Raw genomic sequence first — 21776 nt, 5'->3', positions numbered from 1 at the left:
GCCCGCCTAGGCCTCCCAAAGTGCTGGGATTACAGGTGTGAGCCACTGTGTCCAGCCTCACTGCATGGATTTTAAGTGCTTGATTTTGTCAATGATTTCTTATGCTGATTCATCTTTCCTTGTCATCATATGACTGAATAAATGGTCTGAAAGTCAAAGAGCCATTTAAAATAGGAAACAATCAAAGAACTGTGGGAAAAAAATTTCCAAACTCAATTTTTTTTCAGTTTTTCTCTGAACACATTAAGAGATGTAATAGGAAACGTGACACTTATAAATCACCTCAAATACTGAAATGTGTATCCAGTTCTTTGTGATGATTAAGTAGGGAGATATGTCAAGATCGGAGCAATGGGTGAAAAGGAAAAGAAATAAAATGAAAAGGATCAGGTAAAGGGAAGGTGGGGTGGGAGGGAGGGAGTGAATGAACAGACACTGTCTTGGGAATTGAATGTTAAGGGAGGGTCCAGAGATGGACAATCACACTGGGAATGTGGGTCATAGAGTCTCAGGATCAGGAGAGACTTTATGGGGATCCATGCAATATTCTGCTTTTTATTTGAGCACATGTAAGTTGCTGCTTGAGCACATGTAAGTTGCTGCTTGAGCACATATAAGTTGCTACTTGAGTACATGTAAGTTGCTTTTTGTTATTTCTCTTTTAACAAGCTCAGTAGCTCTTTAGTCATGTGTTCCAACTCCTGAACTTTTGTCATACCACTTTTAAAAGTTTTGCCCTGAAAGCTGTGGCTGCCAGCCAGATGCAGGTAGGCATAAAAATTGGATTTTGTTGCCATTATCTCAGTGACCAGAGAGAACATTATTGTCTTGTGGGTACTGAGTAAAACTGGACTCCTTATGTGGAATGAAGAATAGAAAGCATATGAATTACCTTTCCATGTTGCCATCTTTATTTTTATTTTTATTTTTATTTGAGACAGAGCCTTTCTCTGTCGCCCAGGCTGGAGCGCAGTGGCACCATTTCGACTCACTGCAACCTCTGCCTCCCGGGTTCAAACAATTCTCCTGCCTCAGCCTCCTGAGTAGCTGGGATTACAGATGCCCGCCTCCACGCCCAGATAATTTTGGTATTTTTAGTAGAGACGGGGTTTCACCATGTTGGCCAGGCTGGTCTTGAATTCCTGACCCATGATCTGCCCGCCTCAGCCTCCCAAAGTGTTGGGATTACAGGCGTGAGCCACTACACCCGGCCTCCATGTTGCCATCTTTAGTCCTGGATAATAACTGGTTAGTTCCTAGGTTTTCGAGACTCTTAATATAATGAAGATGTTTAGTTTTTTGAAGTCCTTGCATTTCTCATTAGGAAGTCATACCCAACAAATAAAGTGCTACCGTGTGGAAGTGTTTCTCCACCTTATTCAGCAAATATTTAGAAAGCACCAAGTCTGCCATGCAAGGCGGTGTGTATGCCAAGTGCTGAGCCAGCTGAGCAGGATTTCTGTGCTGCAGAAGCTCACCACCCAGGGGGAGGCAGGCATCACACTCACAGTGCATTCGCTGCTCAGACCGTGTCTTAGTGCCGAGAAGAAGTGCTTGCTAGGAATTAAATGGTGGGAGGTTTCCATGAGGAAGTGGCCATTAAGGACAGGTGAAAGGTAGCAGCACCAAAAGGGGTAAACACACTTCTCAGACAGGAGGACAAGATGTGCCAGGTTCCGAGAGACAGGAGAAAGTTTGGCTTTTTTTTTTTTTTTTTTTTGAGACGGAGTTTCGCTCTTGTCGCCCAGGCTGGAGGGCAATGGTACAATCTCGGCTCACTGCAGCCTCTGCCTCCCGGGTTCAAGCAATTCTCCTGCCTCAGCCTCCCAAGTAGCTGAGATTACAGGCACCTGCCACCATGCCCAGCTAACTTTTGTATTTTTAGTAGAGACAGGGTTTCACCATGTTGGCCAGGCTGGTATCAAACTCCTGACCTCAGGTGATCTACTTGCCTCAGCCTCCCAAAGTGCTGGAATTACAGGTGTGAGCCACCACACCCGGCCAACTTTGGCATTTTTGAGAAACATAAAGGTGGCCAGAGTGACCAGACTGTAGCGAATGGGGAAGACGTGACATGGGGCGGGACTGCAGAGGATGGGATCACGCCTTACAGGACATGGTGAGGGTTTGGACTTTATCCCTAAGAGCAGAGGAAAGCCAACATTTTAACAGAGAGAGACATGATCAGATTTGTTCAAAATTGTATGAATAAAGGACTCATGGGTGGGGCCATGGTAGAAGTGAGAGGCCAGTTACACAGAGATGGGAACAATTTCAGTGAGATGCAACGAGGACCTGAAGATGGAGAAAAATCGGCGTCCATGGTAGATCCTGGAGGGAGAGTATCAGGGCTTGGTAACTGAGTGGAGGTGGGCGTATGAAGAAGAGAGAGAGGTCTCATGGTCTCTACCCCAAGTGACTGTTGAATCCATGGGAGCTGCTGTGATCACCTGGGGAGAAAATGCAGGGTGAGAAGACATATGGCTTTTGAATCAGGAACCCTAGGAACTGCAGCATTTCCTGCTCTACGAGGAGGAGGATCCAGCAAAGAGGGCAGAACAGTAGAGAATGGTACTGTAAATCCACACACTTGCTCCTCTAAATCCCAGACACCATTCTTTATCCTTTCCTTTCCATACCCGCCATGTCCAGGCTGTCAGTAAGCCTTGCTGACTCTTCCTCCAAAGAATTTCCATTTGGCTTCAACATTCACCACCCTAGTCTAAGCAGCTGTCAGCTCTTTCTGAACACAGTGGCTCCTATCACATCTTCCACCCCAAACCCTTCCCTCCTCCTTCCTCTTCCCTTCTCTGCAAGCGCAGGAGCCAGTGTTTAAATTGGAAATCCAGTAACTCACTCTCCTTCCTAATCCTGCTCCGGGATTCCCTTTGTAGAATAAAATCTGAACTCCTTGTCTTGGCCCTTGGACACTATGATGTGTCTTCTACCTGCATCTCTGAGCTTAGCTCTGGGCTTCCTTCCCCTCTGTCATCATTCTTCAGCTGTGCTCACCTGGTACTGAGCATGCCCAGCTCACACTCCTCTTGGGCCATTGTGCTTGCTCTATCCTCCGTAGGGAATGCTCTTACCCAGCATTTCAAGCCAGCAACCTGTTCGGTTCTCAGCTCAGATGTCACCTTTTCAGGAGGCTTTCTTGACCACCTAATGTGTCTGCTTCCTCCCTCACCCTAATCCCATCTCCCTATTTTATTTTCTTCATAGCACATATTAGTATCTGAAATCACTGTGATCATTTATTTCCATCATTGTGATGGGAGCAGGGATCTTGTGTCCCCATAAGCTCCGTTCTCCGTGCCTAAAAAAGAGCCTGCCCCAGCAGGGCAATGGTACAAGTAGATGTGTGTCATGAATGGATGGTCTGTGAATATTTTAGGCACAGAACTTGCCTACCACACTAGCATGCCCTTCCTTTTCTGTAACAGGCAATTCTGAGGTTAAGCTCTGGAATCTGATGACCCAAGGGTGAAGCCCAGTTCTGTCACTTCCTAATTTAACCTGAGCTTGGGCAAGTTAATTACCTCATAAGCCTTAGCTTCTTCATTTGGAAAATGGTAAGAATCATAATAATTCCCTACCCAGCAGGGTTGTTTGAGAGGTCAGTGAGGTAAAGCATGTACATGCCTTGTGCAATGTTAACTTAAGTAAATATTAAAGAAGTGTAACCTGATGCTGTTAGCAGTGGCCCACTATTAGACTGGAGTGGCTGTTGAGAACCACTGAGACCCAAGCATCAAGCCTTGGCTGTGTGTCTGTTTGGGGCTGAACCACAGAAGAGCTGGTTGCCTGGGCCTGGAATTAGAGGACAGTAGACAAAAATTTTCCAAGATAGGGAATATATGAGAGAGAGAGAGAGAGAGAGAGAGAGAGAGAGAGTGTGTGTGTGTGTGTGTGTGTGTGTGTGTGTGTGTGTGTGTGTGTTTGGAGGAATGGAGTGGATATTAGAATGAGGCTTATTGTCTGGGTCATCCTACAAACTGTGTTGCTTGTGCCCAAGATAGTTTTAGAGAGAACAGTCATCTCAGAAATGTCAGATTGACTATATCAAAACTCTGGGACAGTCTGTCTTTCCTTCCCTTAATTCTCAAGGTTCTATCTGCACTCTAGAGCTAGGGAAAAAAATTATTTCAATAGCTCCTCTTTGGCTCTGAAAATCACTGGCAGCATGAAGTTTGCTAAGATCTTTTTACCTGGGCACTAATATTTACCAGGGATTGGGACTGGCTTTGTCAGTGTGGATCCTTGGTACTGGAGGGAAAAAGATTTCGGGAGCTTTTCTAGATTTTTGAGCAATTTAATTCTTCTAAGACTGGATATCCTTTTAAAAAAATTTTAATTAATGTATTTCAATAGGTTTTTGGGGAACAGGTGGTGTTGGTTACATGAGTAAGTTCTTTAGTGGTGATTTCTGATATTTTGGTGCACCCATCACCTGAGTAGTGTACACTGTACCCAATGTGTAATCTTTTATCCCTCACCCTCCTCCCACCCTTTCCCCTGAGTCCCCAGAGTCCATTGTATCGTTCTTATGCCTCTGTAGAAGACTGGATATCATTATACTTGAAATGGGGGCGACCAAAGTTTGAGGGAGAGAGCAAACAGTATCTTAGTTAGAGGCAATCTTAGGTTATATGAGATTGCTACAATGCCTGGCATCTCTTGAGCAGATAAAGTCCCTTCACCTTAGAGAATCTTTTTAGAAAGAGAAATCATTTGTAGTCTGTTGTGCGTTACGGTCCATTAACTTCTTCTTATGTACTGTCTTTGATTATGGGGTTGCTAACGCATTTCTTCCTTTCTCTTGTCATTTGGTGGCTTCCTTGTAATTTCTTGATTCTTTTGTTTTTTTTTTCTTTTTAATTTGAGACAGTCTTGTTCTGTCACCCAGGCTGGAGTGCAGTGGTGCCATCTCGGCTCACTGCAACCTCTGCCTCCCAGGTTCAAGCGATTCTCCTGCCTCAGCCTCCCGAGTAGCTGGGATTACAGGTGCATGCCACCATGCCTGGCTCATTTTTTGTATTTTTAGTAGAGATGGGGCTTCACCATGTTAGCCAGGATGGTCTCAATCTCTTGACCTCATGATCTGCCCACGTTGGCCTCCCAAAGCTCTGGGATTACAGGCGTGAGCCACGGTGCCCGGCCAATTTCTTGATTCTTAAAGCATCTACACAAATAAAAACTCATGTTGATTTTCACTAACTTACCCCCACCTTGGAATCCAAGCTCTCAAATTCACCTTAACATCTCTCCTCTTAGAGTGACAGTTACACCATTGGTAGGGTACTTGAGTAAATACATTTTGTCATCTTCATTCAATGATCTGTTTAACCATTAAAAGAACAAGACAGTTCCATAGGTAGTGATAGGAAATGATATGAAAGGTATCTATCTCTATGTGAAAAGGAAAGCAAGGCACAGAGTGGTGTGTATATTTAGTATGCTAACGTGGGGAGAAATACTAAAAGTAGACGCACACACATGTATGTATAATTGAATCTGCTTAGAATATTTATGAAAGGATACACAAAATCTGGTCACTATTATGGTCTTTGGTGAGGGGAATGAAGTGGTTGAGGGATGAGTGAGTGTGGGAGGGACTTTTTACTATAAATCCTCTAGCATCTTTTAGTTTTATTTATTTATTTATTTTTGAGACGGAGTCTCACTCTGTCACCCAGGCTGAAGTGCAGTGGCACAATCTCAGCTCACTGCAACCTCTGCCTCCCAGGTTCTAGCAATTCTCCTGCCTCAGCCTCCCAAGTAGCTGGGACTACAGGGGCGTGCCACCACACTTGGCTAATTTTTTTTTTTTTTTTTTGTATTTTTAGAAGAGACGGGGTTTCACCATATTGGCCAGGCTGGTCTCAAACTCCTGACCTCATGATCTGCCCGCCTCAGCCTCCCAAAGTGCTGGGATTACTGGCAAATTAATTCTTTTCCTATAATAGATATGATAGAGAATGAGATAGGGCAAGAGGGAGAGGTTATGCTCCTTGTTAAAATTAAAAAGCATATCCCTTAAGAATTCACCTAATTCTGTCCTCTCTGCTACCTAAGAGGATGTCAAAATCATTAGTGCAGGTGTTAAATGACTCAAAATGATGAGAAAATGTAGCTTCCTTGGCTCAGGAGCAGGGTGCCTCCAGCCCTATAGCTTCAAACTGTGTTTTCCAGTCTGCACTTTACAGAACAGTTACCTGGCTGTCCCCTCTCCATCCTCCCTCCAAAAGTCCGATCAACCTCATGTTCCTCCAGTGGCCGGTCTTGTCCTGTTGATCTTGACCTTCATTCATTTGGTCCCCCTTGGGCACAGTTTTCTGCTCCACTCACTGACAGGATAATCTGACTAGTCTTTTTCCATATTTGGAAAAACTCTACTTACCTTCTGGTAGATGTTTTTCTTCAAAGGATGTCAACTCTTGGACTATCGGAAGTCCCCTTTACTATAGGCAAATCCTCTCTTCTTTGTCCAATTTCAGAAAGATTCAGAAATGCTGAAGTCTTGTCCTGATGGCAGGTCATGGGACTGTGAATGTTTATCACAAACCAGAATGGTCTTTTTATGTGAGCTCATCAATACTATGATCGTACCATCTGACATTCAAGACGAAGCATCTTCACTGACTTGTCACTGAGATATTGTAGACACTTGCAAATTAAACCAGGTTTCTCAACCATGGCACTATTGCCATTTTGAGCCTAGTAATTCTGTGTTGGAGGAGACTGTTCTGTGCCTTGTAGGATGTTTAGCAACATCCCTGGCCTCTACCCATCAGATGCCAATAGCATCTCCCATGCTGTGCCAATCAGAAATGTCTCCAGATGTTGCCAAATGACCCCAGGAGGACAAAAATCACCCCTGGTTGAGAACCAATACCTTAAGTTATGCCCTCTCTGTGAGGCTACAACTGGAATATTATGCCTGCTTCTCTGAAAAACAGACTCTGTTTGTCTACACTTACATAACACTTCTGTGACCACATGTGTGGGGGGATTTTCTCCACACACCAAGCAGTTCTCCAACTCTCTGAACACCAGGTGTGTGTCTTGCAATTTATTCTGACACTGTATACCTGGAGTTAGTGTCAGATCCCACAGGTTAAGGGCTCAGTCCTACAAGACTGCCCCTACTTAAGATGTCAATTGCAAATCCAGCCTTCTGGTATTTCTCAACAACCAGCTATAAATTAGGGGTCCCACAACTCCCCTCCTCAGGTTTGATAATTTGCTAAAATGGCTCGAAGAACTCAGGGAAACACTTCAGTTGTATTTATCAGTTAGGATATTATAAAGGATACAAATGAACAGCCAGATGAAAAGAGTAAACTTAGGGCAAGTTATGATGATGTTTATTATTTATCTTCACCATTAGAAGTAAGTTCTGTGGCTGGGTGTGGTGGCTCACACCTGCAATCCCAGCACTTTGGGAGGCCAAAGCAGGAGGATTGCTTGAGCCGAGGAGTTCAAGACCAGCTTGGGAAACAGTGAGACACCATCTCTACAAAAAATTTAGAAATAAAATTAGCCAGGCATGGGGGTGCATGCCTGTAGTTCTAGCTGCTCGGGAAGCTGAGGCAGGAGGATTGCTTGGGCTTAGGAGCTCGAGGCTTCAGTGAGCTATGATTGCAACACTGTACTCTAGCCTGGGAGATAGGGCCAGATCTTGTATCAAAAAACAAAACAAAACAAAACAAAACAAACAAACAAACAAAAAACAGAAAAAAAAAGGAAAGAAGAAAAGAGAAAGAAAAGAGAAAAGAAAAATGTTCTATGAGAGCAGTGTCTAGTTTTGTTTATCACTGGTTTGGTGCCTGCCCTCCATAAATATTGGATTAGTAAATGAATTATAAGTGGAAACTCTCTATGTGTTAACACCAGGAGGCTCTGGGCTGGGTGTAGTTCAGTCACTTTCTATTTGAAGAACTACCTTTGTAGTCACGTAGACTGGAAGACCTGAGAAGGTGCTAGTGGTTCTTACCTTGTTTTTGTTCTGTCTGTGTGTACTGGCTGGTCTTAGTTCAGAAAGGAGAGAGCTCTTTGATATTTAGCCTGGGGAACGGATCATGCTAAACTCCTATCACAGTTTGTCTCTCCCTCCCTGTAACATAAAATGTAGCATTTAAAAGTGTACAGTGGTTTTAACAGTTAGTCTATTTACCACCATTATCTAGTTCCAGAACGTTTCCGTCATCCCCAAAGGGAACCCCATACCCATTAAGCAGTCCTTCCCTATTTTACTCATCCCTGCAGCCCTGTGACAAGCACTAATCTACTTTCTGTCTCTGTGAATTTGCTTATTCTGGATATTTCATTAAATAGATTTATATAATATGTGTCCTTTTGTGTCTAGGTTATTTCACTTAGCATGATGTCTTCAAGATTCATCTGTGTTGTACCATGCAGCATTCCCTTTTTCATGGCTGCATAATGTTCCATTTTATGGATATACCACATTTTGTTTGTCCATTTATTCATTGGTGGACATTTGAGTTGTTCCCACCTTTTGGCCTTTGTGAATAGTGTTGCTCTTCACATTTGTGTACCTCTTTTTTGAACATGTGTTTTCAGTTACTTTGGATATATACCCAGGAGTGGAATTGCTGTGCCATGTGATAATTGTGCTTAACTTATTGAGATACTAAGTACACCTTCACAGTGCCGCACCAGTTTAAACATCCACTAGTAATGCATGAAGGTTTATGCTCACCAATCCTTATTATTTTTTTTTTTTTGCTTTGTTAAGCATTAATATTATTATAGCCATCTTAGTGAGTGTAAAGTGAGGCCTTGATCGGGGTTTTCCTAATGACTAATGAGGTTAATTATCTTTTCATGTGCTCTTTGGCCATCTATCTTTTTTGGCGTGTGTCTTTATTTTCGTGCTTACTCTTTCTGGGTTGTAATTGCATGTGAACACTTTTCTCTCTCTTTTTTGACCACAGCTGCCTCATTTCTTTCTTTCTTTTTTTTTTGGAGATGGAGTTTCACTCTTGTGGCCCAGGCTGGAGTGCAATGGCACAATCTCGGCTCACTGCAACCTCTGCCTCCCGGGTTCAAGCCATTCTGCTGCCTCAGCCTCCCGAGTAGCTGGAATTACAGGCATGCACCACCACACCCAGTTAATTTTTATGTTATTAGTAGAGACGGGCTTTCACCATGTTGGCCAGGTTGGTCTCGAACTCCTGACCTCAGGTGATCCACCCGCCTCAGCCTCTGCCTCATGTAAAGTGCTGGGATTACATACAGGTGTGAGCCACCACGCCCAGCCACTGCCTCATTTTTAAAATAAGGCTAATACACTCCTTAAGAGACATATTATTTTTGGAAATTAAGGCATTGCTCAAATCTTTGTTAACATCATTTAAAATTTTTCTCATTTTTCCTTCTTGCCATCCTACCTCATTTTAAAATGCAGCATGTAAGCCTTAGGCTTATTTCCCAAAGTGGCAAATATAATTCAGTTCTCGTTTTCTGAATTTTGACATCTCTAAGTCTAACCCATCATGGTGCACTATGAATTTCTAGGTTTAAACCTATTTTAAAGTTAGCTTGTTTCATAGTTAATATAATAACTTGGCAAGTATTTGACTTTTTGCTATTTTAGATTCAACAGATGAACATGGAAAGTAGCTTTCATTACAGCATTTGCTTTCTTTTCAGAAAAAGTTGCCTTTGACAACACTGGCTCAGTGTCTGATGGAGGGGTCAGCTATCCTGGGAGATGACACACTTCTTGGGTAAGGTGACACCTTGTGTGGGTTTGGTGCCAAATCTAAGTAAGTCCCCGTCCGTGAAAAGGGGACTAGACCCTCTCAGGGAAGCACCTGAATTCTCACTGGGGACTTTAGTGGAAAAAAGGAAAATGTTACCAGTAGGAAATCAGAACTCTTGGCTCTAAAGTCATATTGTCTGTGCGGTGAGGCAAGGCCCAAGTGGAGAGATTAACATGAAACTGATGAAGGACAATTGAAATCCCTAGGGCCCTAGCAGAAGCAAATATGAAACCTGTCAATTCAAATGTCCGAACTTACGAGATTCTCAGAAAAGCAGCCTTTGCCGATGTTGAGCTCACAACAAAACAAACTGAAAGTGGAATCATCATGAGAGAGCATCAGCAGACACAATCAGTAGGAGAGTCAGTACCCTGAGAACGAAAAATAATAGAACTATATGGAAGAAAATATAACATAATTATTTAAATGGAAATTTTAAAATTAAAAAACAGAATCCTTGACAAGAGAATCAAACAATATTAAAAAAGAATAGGCGGGATTGAAGGCAAACCAAAGAGAACTTTGCAAAATTATGCTGAAAATTTTCAATGGTCTTTAGTCGAAAGAAACTCAAGATTATACACAAATAAATAATTGCTGAACTTGAAAACGGATGTAGAGCCGCCACCCAGAATGAAGGGAATGAAGTGCAGAGATAAGGACGTAGGCATTCGTAAACTGAGAAACATGGGTGATAGAATGCAAAAGCTTAACATTCCATCTAGTGGGAATTCCTGAGGAAGAAAATAGGGAGAAGGGTAAGTTTGTGGTTGAATTTTTCTTTTCCAGATTTAAAGAAAAACATGTCTTTGGATTTAAGGAGCACAAAATGATTTGATTGAGATCAACAAGAAAAAAATGCATCCCTGGACTTATTGTAGTAAGACCACAGATTATCAACAAAAAATAGAAAAATGTAAAATTGACCAGAGGGAAAAAAGATCATTACTATAAAATAGCAATTAAACTGTTAACAAACTATGTATTCGTCAGCCACAATGAATGCCAGAAGATAATGGAGTAATATCTTCAAGTATTGAGCGAAAATGTAAGAAACCTAGTATTCTATGATAAAATAGGGAAGAGTAAGGATATTTTCAGGCAGATTTGAAGAAGATACTACCTGCATATTCTCACTGAAAGGGCTAGTTAAGGCTACATGAAATAGATTACATCTCTTTCACAGGAACAGAAGAAAGATGAGAAGTACAAGTACCAAGGTAGGAAAAAGATTGTGTTGTAGGGGAGGAAACTTTTTTTTTTTTTTCCTCTCTCTAAACATCTTAGGTTCTTTGGTTGGGCCCTGAAAGTTAGATTGACAAAAGGTAGATTAACAGGAGAAAAGCAAATAAATTTTATTAAAATGTGTAGTACATACACATGGAAGAACTCAGGGATGAGTAGATCAAAGGATAGAACATGGGCTTATGTAGCCTTTTTTTTTTTTTTTTTTTGAGATAGATTCTTGCTCTGTCACCCAGGCTGGAGTGCAATGACGCAATCTCAGCTCACTGCAACCTCTGCATCCCGGGTGCAAGGGATTCTGCCTCCGCCTCCCGAGTAGCTGGGATTATAGGCAGGTGCCACCACGCCCGGCTAATTTTTGTATATTTAGTAGAGACAGGGTTTCACCATGCTGGCCAGACTGGTCATGAACTCCTGACCTCAAGTGATCCACCCGCCTCGGCCTCCCAAAGTACTGGGATTACAGGAGTGCTTATGTAGCATTTTAACAAAGAATGATATTTTTTAGAGAAGTGACAAGACAAAAGAGAAGGACTTTTACGTTTCTGTGGTGGCAGAATCAGTATTTCAGGCTCCTGTATTGTTTGAAAGGAGGATAAAGGTATTACATTTAAATTTAACATCCAAAAAATAAAAAAATAAAATAAATTTAGTGTCAAATATGCATGTTAGAAAACTAAGACTAACCACAAAAAGAATAGAAATAGGATATATAACTTTCAAACTAACAAAGGATGAAAAGGAAAATAAAAAAAAATACATGTAAGGGACTACAAGAGAAAAAAGTAACCAAAAAAAAAAAAAAAAACCACACATAATAATTGGAAAACAGAAAATGAGGGTGGTAGCAATCATTGCATATATCTCTGCAATCATAAGAGATGTAAATGGAATAAACTCAACTGTTCAAAGAAAATTTCAGGTTGACAGACATGAAATCCTGTTGTATGGTATTTCCAAGAGTCATGCCTATAATATAATGACAGAGCAACGTTGGAAATAAAGATGACAGATTGAACAAGCATCTGATTTTCTCTCCTTCCAAAATCCACTAAAACTACAATATGGAGATTTTTTTTTTTTTCTTAAAAGACATAAACCCACAATGGCAGGAAAAAGCAGACAACAGCAACACAGTTTTCTGAGCTGTAAAGCATATGAATGACTGGGAACTAACTTGGCAAGTCCCCAAAAGCTGACTCCCAAGCCAGAAGTAGATATGCAAAGATCCCATGTAAATTACATCACGTAATGCTTACAGTGCTCAAGAATTGGCACCAGGGATCTCTGGAATAGTGGGTCTTTGGGGGTGGAGTGGGTGATTAAACTCATGAATGTGGTTGAAAGCTTTTCAGTTACCACTTGGATCACTAAACTCTGCCCCAACCACATGTCTAGGAACCTGTCATCCCCCCACTCCCGCCTGAGCAGAATTCTCTAGAGGGGATAAGAGAGCATCTCTAGAATGGGGGACTCCCAGTGCAGTGGAGTGTATGGGTACCATTCAGTAAAGAAGGGGCTCGAGTGATCTAACGTGTACTGGATGTGGATGCTAATACTCCACAGCCGTCTTCTTCCACTCATGCAGCCCCCCAGGACTTTACCCTCTAAGCAGGAAATTAGAAGAGGTTTCTCAGGAGAATCAGGTTAGTCCAAAAGGAAGGACCTAAAGATCTGAGGATGTTGGAGGGGGTCAGTGCCTCAATAAGTGACGCAACCACATCTTTCTACAGATGAATTCACATACTCTGAGCTTTTTAGTCTCCACTCTTGAATATAGAGAGGCACCAAAGATCATCAGACATCTGAGGAAAGTCTCTAACCTGAAACCTGGAGACCAAAACAATTGGGTGGATACAATGCAGCTTGGAAGAAACAGAGACTGTGTAGGGGAGGAAAAAAGGTTAGGAGAACAATCACTTATGTTTTCAAATGGTAAGGGAAGATAACATGTCCATGAAATGAAAAACAGGATGTTAATACAAAATATTTATGGGAAAGAAATAGCCAGAGATCAAAAGCAAGCTTGTAGAAATGAGAAAATATGATAGAAGATATGAAGTTCTCAGTAGGAGGTTGGGAAGATAAATATGAAGAAATCCTCATACACACAGACAATAGAAAAAATTAGAAAATTAAAAAATTAGAAAATTTTAGAAAATTAGAAAAAATTGGAAAATTAGAGGACCAATCCAGGAAGTCTTATGCCCGAAAAACAGGAGTTCTTAGAAAAGAAGAGGAAGAAATAATAATAAATAATCCAACAGCATTTTCCAGATCTTGAGGTCATGAGTTTCTGTACTGAAAAGGCCCATTGAGCTCCAATACAATGGGAAGAATTAAGCGTATGCCACAGAGCTCACCATCATGTATACTGGTGACGAAGAGTCTACAACCTTCTAGAGAGAAAACATGTCACATACAAAGGATCAGAAATGCGAATGCTTCCAGACTGAGCAAAAGCAGCAATGGAAGAAAGAAGGTTATTAAGCAGTGCCTTTAAAATTCTGAAGGAAACCGTGCTCAGCCTAGGAGTTCAATATTCTGCCCAAGTTTCAATCAACGAGAGGGCAGAAGAGAATACCGTGACATACGTGGCCTCAAAAATTGACTTTCCACCTATTCTTTCTCAGCAAGCTAAAGCAAGACAGCAAGATGTGTCCTTGGTGAGGAAGTGACCAAAAGAGAGGTAGACTCAAGATAACAGAATGTCCAATACAAGTCAGAGGAAGAGAATCCTAGGGAATGGTGAAGGAAGATTCCAGGAAGACAGATGTGCCTTAGGGATAGAGGAAAACTCAATCCGCATTGAGACAGGTCCAGGAGGGATTAATTCAAGAAGATGAAATTCATTTACATGATGTATGTTTCAATATTTTTTGGTAATATTTCTATTTTAATATATAACAGAAGAAACAAAATTAGCACACAAAACTCATAAATGTGATGTTTATCACTGCTTAGGATGAGGTTTAATTTTTTTTTAAGTAAGTTAAGCAAATTTTGGTTCAATATCTTAACAGACAAACTAGGAAAGTGGCAGAGTATTTTGAATTCAATTGGGTACGTAGAAAACAAGCAAGCCAAAACAAGGCAATTATTAACTCCAGGAAGAACAAATAAGTGTGCAGGGAAACCAGTAATTATAGTATACTACCCAGATTAACTCCAAATAATATGGAGTCAAAGTGTAATATAAATAATAAACATTTATTAATATGAATAAAGGGAGGGAGGGGAAATGGAAACATAGCTAAATTCTCATTTTCTGTAATGTTAATAGCTAATATTAAAATTTTTTTAATTAAGTAGTATTAGAAATATGGAATAAATACCAGAAAATCAGATATAAGACACCATTAAGCTGGGTGCAGTGGCTCATGCCTGTAATCCTAACACTTTGGGAGGCCGAGGCAGGTGGATTACCTGAGGTCCAGAGTTCAAGACTAGCCTGGCCAACATGGTGAAACCCTGTCTCTACTAAAAATACAAAAAATTAGCTGGGTGCAGTGGTGCACACCTGTAATCCCAGCCACTCGGGAGGCTGAGGCAGGAGAATCGCTTGCACCCGGGAGGTGGAGTTTGTGGTGAGCCAAGAACGCGTCACTGCACTCCAGCCTGGGTGATAGAGTGAGATTTTGTCTCAAAAAAAAAAAAAAAAAAAGGCACCATTAAAGACATACAAAGATAAAAGCACACCTGGGCACTGACATTTGTAGCAGATAGGAAAAAGAGTGAAAATCTGCCTTCACACACCTGTGTATATGAAGTTCCTACAAATAAATTCAAATAAATAGATCGTAATACAAAAATAGCCAAGGAATATGAACAGGCACTTCATGGGAGAGGGATATTAAGTCTTACTAGCAGTCAAGGAATGTAAATTAAAACCAGAAGGAGATAATAATTTGTATCCACCAGTTTGACAGAAATTAAGACACCTACCAGGACCAAGGGTTGGCAAGGGCATAGGGCAATGGGAACTCCCATTTGTGCTAGTGAAATTTCCAAACATGCAAAAAGAGACTGCACAAGCATATTTACTGAAGCGCTGCATGTAATAGCCAAAAACTCTTGTTTGTGGGACAGCTTAACATAATGGTGGTATATTCAAAGAACGAAATTCTCCATTGCAAAATGATCTAATTCCGTATGTACCAACATGGGTAAGCTCCAGACCTAATGATAGAGTAAAAAAGCAAGGCTGCCTGTAGTCCCAGCACTTCGGGAGGCCGAGGTGGGTGGATCACCTGAGGTCAGGAGTTCGAGACCAGTCTGGCCAACATGGCGAAACCCCACCTCTACTAAAAATACAAAAAATTAGCCGGGCGTGGTGGCAGCCTCCTGTAATCCCAGCTACTCAGGAGGCTGAGGCAGGAGAATGGCTTGAACCCAGGAGGCGGAGGTTGCAGTGAGCCAAGATCATGCCACTGTACTCCAGCCTAGGCAACAAGAGTGAAACTCCATCTCAAGAAAAAAAAAAAAAAAAAAAAAACCTCAAAAAAAAATCCAAACAAAAAAAGCAAGTAGCATCAGGATATGCTCAGTATAAAACCATGCATGTAGACTGAACTAAGCAAAGCAGCAGTATTATATATTGTATGGGGACACATACATGTAGAGTAAAAATGTGAAAATATGAACAGGAAAGGAATATCCTCACAGTAAAAAGGCAGTTACCTCTGCTCATACATTTGTTGACTTGTAAAAGCTTTTTTGTTTGTTTATGTGTTTTTGAGACAGGGTCTCGCTCTGTCACCCAGGCTGGAGTGCAGTGGCACTATCTAGGCTCACTACAGCCTCTGCCTCCCAGGTACAAGTGATTCTTGTGCCTCAGCCTCCAGAGAAGCTGGGTCTACAGGCATGCACCACCATGCCCAGCTGAGTTTGATATTTTTAGTAGAGGCGGGGTTTCACCATGTTGCCCAGGCTGGTTTGTACTTGAGTTTTAGTTAAAATGGGTACCAGACAATGGGAGAATGGCCTGTGTACAATTTGGGTAGAATTTAACATCTTTGAAATAGTATATTGTGTCATCTGGGAAGATGGCATGACTTTCTACTCATTCAGGTCTTCTGTCGTTTGCTCATTATTAATCAACTTTTGGAATTTTTTTCATTGGATAGTTGTCTATATATCCATGTATTAATTACATTTTCGTGGCTTAGGAGTCAGGGCTTTCTTTCTAACACGACCTATTGAAAGTGAGCTTTTGCTTTGTATTTGAAGATGATGGTTTTTTAGCGGGCAGATTTTAGCTATCCAATGTTCTCCTCAGAGATAGAAGCATGTGTTTATAGGCATGTGTGTCTGTTTCCTCTCTCATGTTTCCCCACATTTCCCCTTGTGCCCCAGGCACACAATGAGTGGCACCTTTTGGAAGAATTGATTATTTCAGAAATGCAGAGAGCTGGAACAGGTTGGCCCAGGGGAAGCCATGGAGATCAGCCAGCTTATTAACACTGACTTGTGAAAGTTTACAAGTGAGCCAGGAGGTGAGGGGAGGGTAACGCCAGTGAAATGTTGTCTTCAAGAGTACTCACTATTTCTTTCCCCCTTGGATTACAGGAAGATGCTGAAACTCTGTGGAGAGACGGAGGACAAGCTGGCTCAGGAGCTGATACATTTTGAGTTGCAAGTAGAGAGAGACGTGATTGAGCCCCTGTTTTTGCTGGCGGAGGTAAGCAGCAGGAGCGAGGCCAGGCCTGAAAGAGCAAGGAGGTACCGAACAGGAGCCCCTCAATCATTCTGTTTCCAGCATTCTACTTCTTTCCCTTAACCTTCTCCCCAACATTGTTTTTCATCACGGATTCTTACCCAACCACATGGTCAAGATTCCTAAATATGTCCTTTTAGCATTTGCTACCCCTTCTCCTACCCGTTCTGTTCCCTGCAGGCATTCCTAGAAGTAAGGTGGAAAGCTGGCAGCTTACCCGCTTCCCCACCCACAGCCTCGACTGCCTTCATCCCCACCTTCCACCCATCTCAAGTCTCCAGTGCTGTGAACAGCAGCCACTCCTTACTAGGATTCTGGGGGCCCAGGCCTCCTGCAGTTTTATGTTTTTTTTTTTGAGATGGAGTCTCGCTCTGTCACCCAGGCTGGAGTGCAGTGGTACGATCATGGTTCACTGCAACCTCCACCTCCCAGGTTCAAGTGATTCTCCTGTCTCAAGCCTCCCAAGTAGCTGGGATTATAGGCACCCACCACCCCGCCCATTTAATTTTTATATTTTTAGTAGAGACGGGGTTTCACCATGTTGGCCAGGCTGGTCTCGAACTCCTGACCTCAGGTGATCCACCCGCCTTGGCCTCCCAAAGTGCTGGGATTATAGGCGTGAGCCATCGTGCCCAGCTGCAGTTTATGTTTATATAGGTCCCCTGTCTTTGGACTTTAAAGGACACTCAATTAAGCTATTTTATTAAAAAGCAACCTTAATGCCTATGTGAAAACTTTGCTAGCTTCAGCCAAGTGAAAGCTTCTCACGGGAGATAGGAAATGCTTGGGGAGCTTTGAACCCTGAATCCCTCTCAGTTGTTTTTAATTCGTCATCTGTTAATAGACTGAGCATCTCAAACCTGAAACAATCCGAAATCTGAAATATTTTGAGCACCAATATGATTCTTAAAGGAAATGCTCATTAGAGCATTTTGGATTTCACATATTCGGATTTGAGATGCTCAACCGGTAAATATGATGCAAATATTCCAAAATCCCCAAAACTCCCAATCCCAAATACTTCTGGTCCCAAGCATTTCAGATAAGGGACACTCCACCTGTATAAAATCTAACCAGCACTATCCCCTAGAACTCTGTATTAGTCAGGGTTCTCCAGAGAGAGAGAACCAACAGGATATATGAGAGGGGTTTCTCCCCTATTAGGGGAAGTTGGGATTCTCCCCTATTAGGGGAAGTTGGCTCACATAATCACAGAGGGGGAGAGGTCCCAGGATAAGCCATCTGTAAGCTGGAGAACCAGAGAAGCCCGTAGCATGGCTCAGTCCAGAAACCTCAGAACCCGAAACTCAGTCCAGGAACCTCAGAAGCTGATCGTGCAGCCCCGAATATGAGGTGGAAAGCCAGAGAGACCCCCATTAAATGTCAAAGAACCTGGAGTCTGATGAGGGGAAAAGGCATCTCACTACGGGAGGGAGGGAGAGAGAGAGCAGAGAGAGAATCCTCCTTCTTCCACCTGTGTGTTTCAGCTAATTGGATGGTACCGCTCCATTGTGGGTGGGTCTTTCTCCCAGCCTGCTGACTCACACATTGGTCTCTTTTGGAAACACCCTCTCAGCTACACCCGGAAAAATACGTCACTAGCCTTTGAGGCATCCATCAGTCCAGCCAAGTTGACACCTAAAATTAACCCTCGCAGACTCCCTACAATGATGGAAATATTCTCAATCTGTGCCGTTTGATAGCCACGGCCCTTAAGTGGTTTTTGAGCACCAGTGCGATTCAGGAACTCAATTTTTTAGTTTCTTTAATTTTCGTTAATTTAAATGTAGAATTTCATAGCTACGTGTGGTTAGAGGCTACTGTATTAAACTGCCTTGCCCTAGACCCTGTCTGGCTTCCTCTCTGAACCACATCCAGCACCTCCACATCCCCTGACACTCTCTCTGGGACAGAGGTATGGGCCAATAATTACTTATGGACCTGAAACTATTCAAGGAGAAAATCGTGGATGAAGTTCTTTGGGATTGACCAACTCTCGGCTTCTCAAGTCATCTCCTTGCTTGGAGCATTCACGAGGTCCCCTCTGTGCCTCAAAAGGAGGGTCCCGGGTATGGCCAAAGCCTAAAGCAAACCAAGGAGCAAGTCCATTTTGGGTGCCGACAGTCACTTGGCTCAAGCAAGATACCCAGTGGCCCTCCAGCTTAGCTTCGGGGCTGGGTGGTGACTCAGGTTGCCTGGGGACAGTTACACTTCTCCTTCCTATTGGAAGTTGTTACACGCAGAACATTACTCATCCCTGCTCGGGAGAGTGAATAGAAAGCACTTCAGAGAACACTGGATTCTCCTCGAATTTTTTCCTTATATAAAAACCGCAGCCCGAGATGATTTTAGTTCAATTTTCGGCCAATTTTCGTTTTGCATTCTCACATCCTGCCCTACTTTTGCTGGGCCCGGAACCAAAATCCTGCACTGGGATGTTCAGTGAAGCCATTTTTAGAATGAAAAAATATAAAAAGAGCATCTACATACAACCAAAATGGAAGAACTCGTAGCCGAGAAAAGCCATGATGGCAATGTTTATTCATTATTGACTGGAAAAGTCTTACTTTATTTCTATAAATATAAACATTTGCTTCCTTTCTTTTTATAAATATAGAATCTGTATCCTAGATGCAGCCATAGCCTCTCCACGCTCTTCCTCCTTCAGCTGTCCATTTTGCCTCAGGTCTGTGTCAGACATGACTGCGTGGCTCCCTTCATTTCTCCCCAGTTTTGGCCCTTCTGGAAGTAAAGAGGGATGTGGTTGAGCCCTGGGTTTTTTTTGGCAGGGCGGGAGTTGGGGGCAAGGTGAGGGCAGGAAAGTGGCCAGGCCTGCGTGAGCAGAGAAGCACAGGACCTGTGAGATGGTCTGGCTTGATGGAGAGCCTGGCTGGTGTCCAGCAAAGATGGAGCAGAGTTTAGCTCAGGAAAGGGCATCAATAATTTCATCTGATGTTGGTCAAAGGGTACAAAGTCTCCCTTAAGCAAGATGAGTAAATTCTGGAGACCTGATGTGTAGCACTGTGTGACGATGGTTAATAATACTGTATTGTAGACTTGAAATTTGCTAAGAGGATAGATCTTCAGTGTACTCACCATCAAGAAAAGAAAATAGAAACTATGGGATGTGATGGATATGTTAATTAGCCTGAGTGTAGTAATGATTTCACAATGTGTGCATATGAAACCATTAAACCGTACACCTGAAATATATACAATTCCTATTAGTTAGACCTCAATAACACAAAAGGGAAAAAAGGATTTCATCTGAAAATAAGGATTGCGAGACCGCTACTAAACTTGTTGGGTGACTTCCAATAGTTCTTTAAGAATTGTTCTAAGGAATAATTCTTCTTTTTTCTTTTTTCTTTTTTTTTTTTTTTTTGAGACACAGTCTCGCTCTGTCACCCAGGCTGGAGTGGAGTGGTGTGATCTCGGCTCACTGCAACCTCTGCCTCCTGGGTTCAAGTGATTCTCCTGCCTCAGACTCCCGAGTAACTGGAATTACAGGCGCATGCCACCACACCTGGTTAATTTTTGTATTTTTAGTAGAGTCGGAGTTTCGCCATGTTGGCCAGGCTGGTCTCGAACTCCTGACCTCAGGTGATCCACCTGCCTTGGCCTCCCAAAGTGCTGGGATTACAGGCATGAGCCACCGCGCCTGGCCAGGAATGGTTCCTAAAGAATTTATCTTGAGCTTCAGTTTAATTGTATCTTTTATGTTGTGTAACCACAGGTGGAAATCCCAAATATTCAAAAGCAGAGGAAACACTTAGCCAAGTTGGTGCTGGACATGGATTCCTCACGAACCAGGTAGAATCTCTTTACTTTCTTTTTTGCTTCTTTGAAGGGACAGTGATCATATTTTGGGAGGGTGGGTTTTAAGTAGGCAATTGTGTTTTCATTCACCAAGTTTTTCTGGACACCTAACGTGTGCCAGGCACTGGAGGTAGTCACAGTGAACTCGAGACACTGGGTCCCTGTTCTCATGAAGGCTGCAGTTGAGTTTTGGAGGTAGACACTAGGCAAGTGAAGAAACAAGACAGTTCTAGAAAGATATGTCATATCAAAAATGTGGCCGGGTGCAGTGGCTCACGCCTGTAACCCAGCACTTTGGGAGGCCAAGGCGGGCGGATCACAAGGTCAAGAGATCGAGACCATCCTGGCTAACATGGTGAAACCCTGTCTCTACTAAAAATACAAAAAAATTAGCCGGGCATGGTGGTGGGTGCCTGTAGTCCCAGCTACTTGGGAGGCTGAGGCAGGAGAATGGCGTGAACCTGGGAGGCAGAGCTTGCAGTGAGCCGAGATCATGCCACTGCATTCCAGCCTGGGCGACAGAGCAAGACTCCATCTCAAAAAAAAAAAAAAAAAAAAAAAAAAAGTAACACAGGGTAGTTTTGGAAGGTGATGATGGAGAAAGGGAGCAACAGCATTAAGGATAAAAGAGAAAAAGCTTTTTTGAGGTGGGTCATTTTGGTCTTAGACTTAGAAGATGAGAAGGTGGCAGCCTTACAGAGATCTGGTGCAAAGCATCTATGGCAGAGAGCACAGCAAATGCAAAGGCCTGTTCAAGGCACAGAAGGAAGGTCGGCATGGCTGGGGCGGAAGGAGCAAAGGGAAGAGAAGTAGGAGGTGAGAGCCAGGAGGTAGGATGGTTGCTATGTCCTGTCCATTACAGGAAATTTCGCATTCTGGAGACTCACTCACCTTTTCCTGAAGCTGACGGTGTAGGTGTCTGCTTTCTGTAGCCTTTCTCTTGAGTCCTTTCAGAGAGCAGTCAAGTACCTGTAGTGCTGTTCTTCCACACCCATCTTCCAGAGTCCACCAGAAAATTCCTGTAGTAGCAGGCGGGTGCCAAAGGCCCTGAGACAGCATTGCCTGTGGCTGTCAGAGCAGGAATTGTGCACATATGTCCTTTTATTTTTTACAGTGGGATATGTGTATATAAGTTGAAAAAGGCAGGTGTATGAGTATTAATATGGAAAGAACTATTTGGTTCTACCTTAGGTTTTTCGTAGACC

The 21776-nt window shown here is 42.7% G+C and overlaps 1 protein-coding gene across 9 annotated transcripts in view; it reads left to right on the top strand.

Annotated features, from left to right (window-relative positions):
* Positions 1–21776, top strand: part of ARHGAP44 (Rho GTPase activating protein 44) — a 201795-nt gene that overhangs the window by 109657 nt on the left and 70362 nt on the right. For all 9 annotated transcript variants that reach the window (XR_010153019.1, XR_675347.4, XR_010153018.1 and 6 more), the window contains exons 4-6: positions 9679–9755; positions 16605–16716; positions 20489–20565. Coding sequence is in view for 5 of the 9 variants with exons in the window: in XM_003315629.5 (XP_003315677.2) it covers positions 9679–9755; positions 16605–16716; positions 20489–20565 (266 nt within the window). In the remaining 4 variants the exon portion in view is untranslated. The remainder of the gene's footprint in view (positions 1–9678; positions 9756–16604; positions 16717–20488; positions 20566–21776) is intronic.

The sequence above is a fragment of the Pan troglodytes genome, chromosome 19 (genome assembly GCF_028858775.2).
Source record: "Pan troglodytes isolate AG18354 chromosome 19, NHGRI_mPanTro3-v2.0_pri, whole genome shotgun sequence".
Classification (NCBI taxonomy): domain Eukaryota; kingdom Metazoa; phylum Chordata; class Mammalia; order Primates; family Hominidae; genus Pan; species Pan troglodytes.
This window is presented reverse-complemented; position numbering and strand designations above follow the sequence as displayed.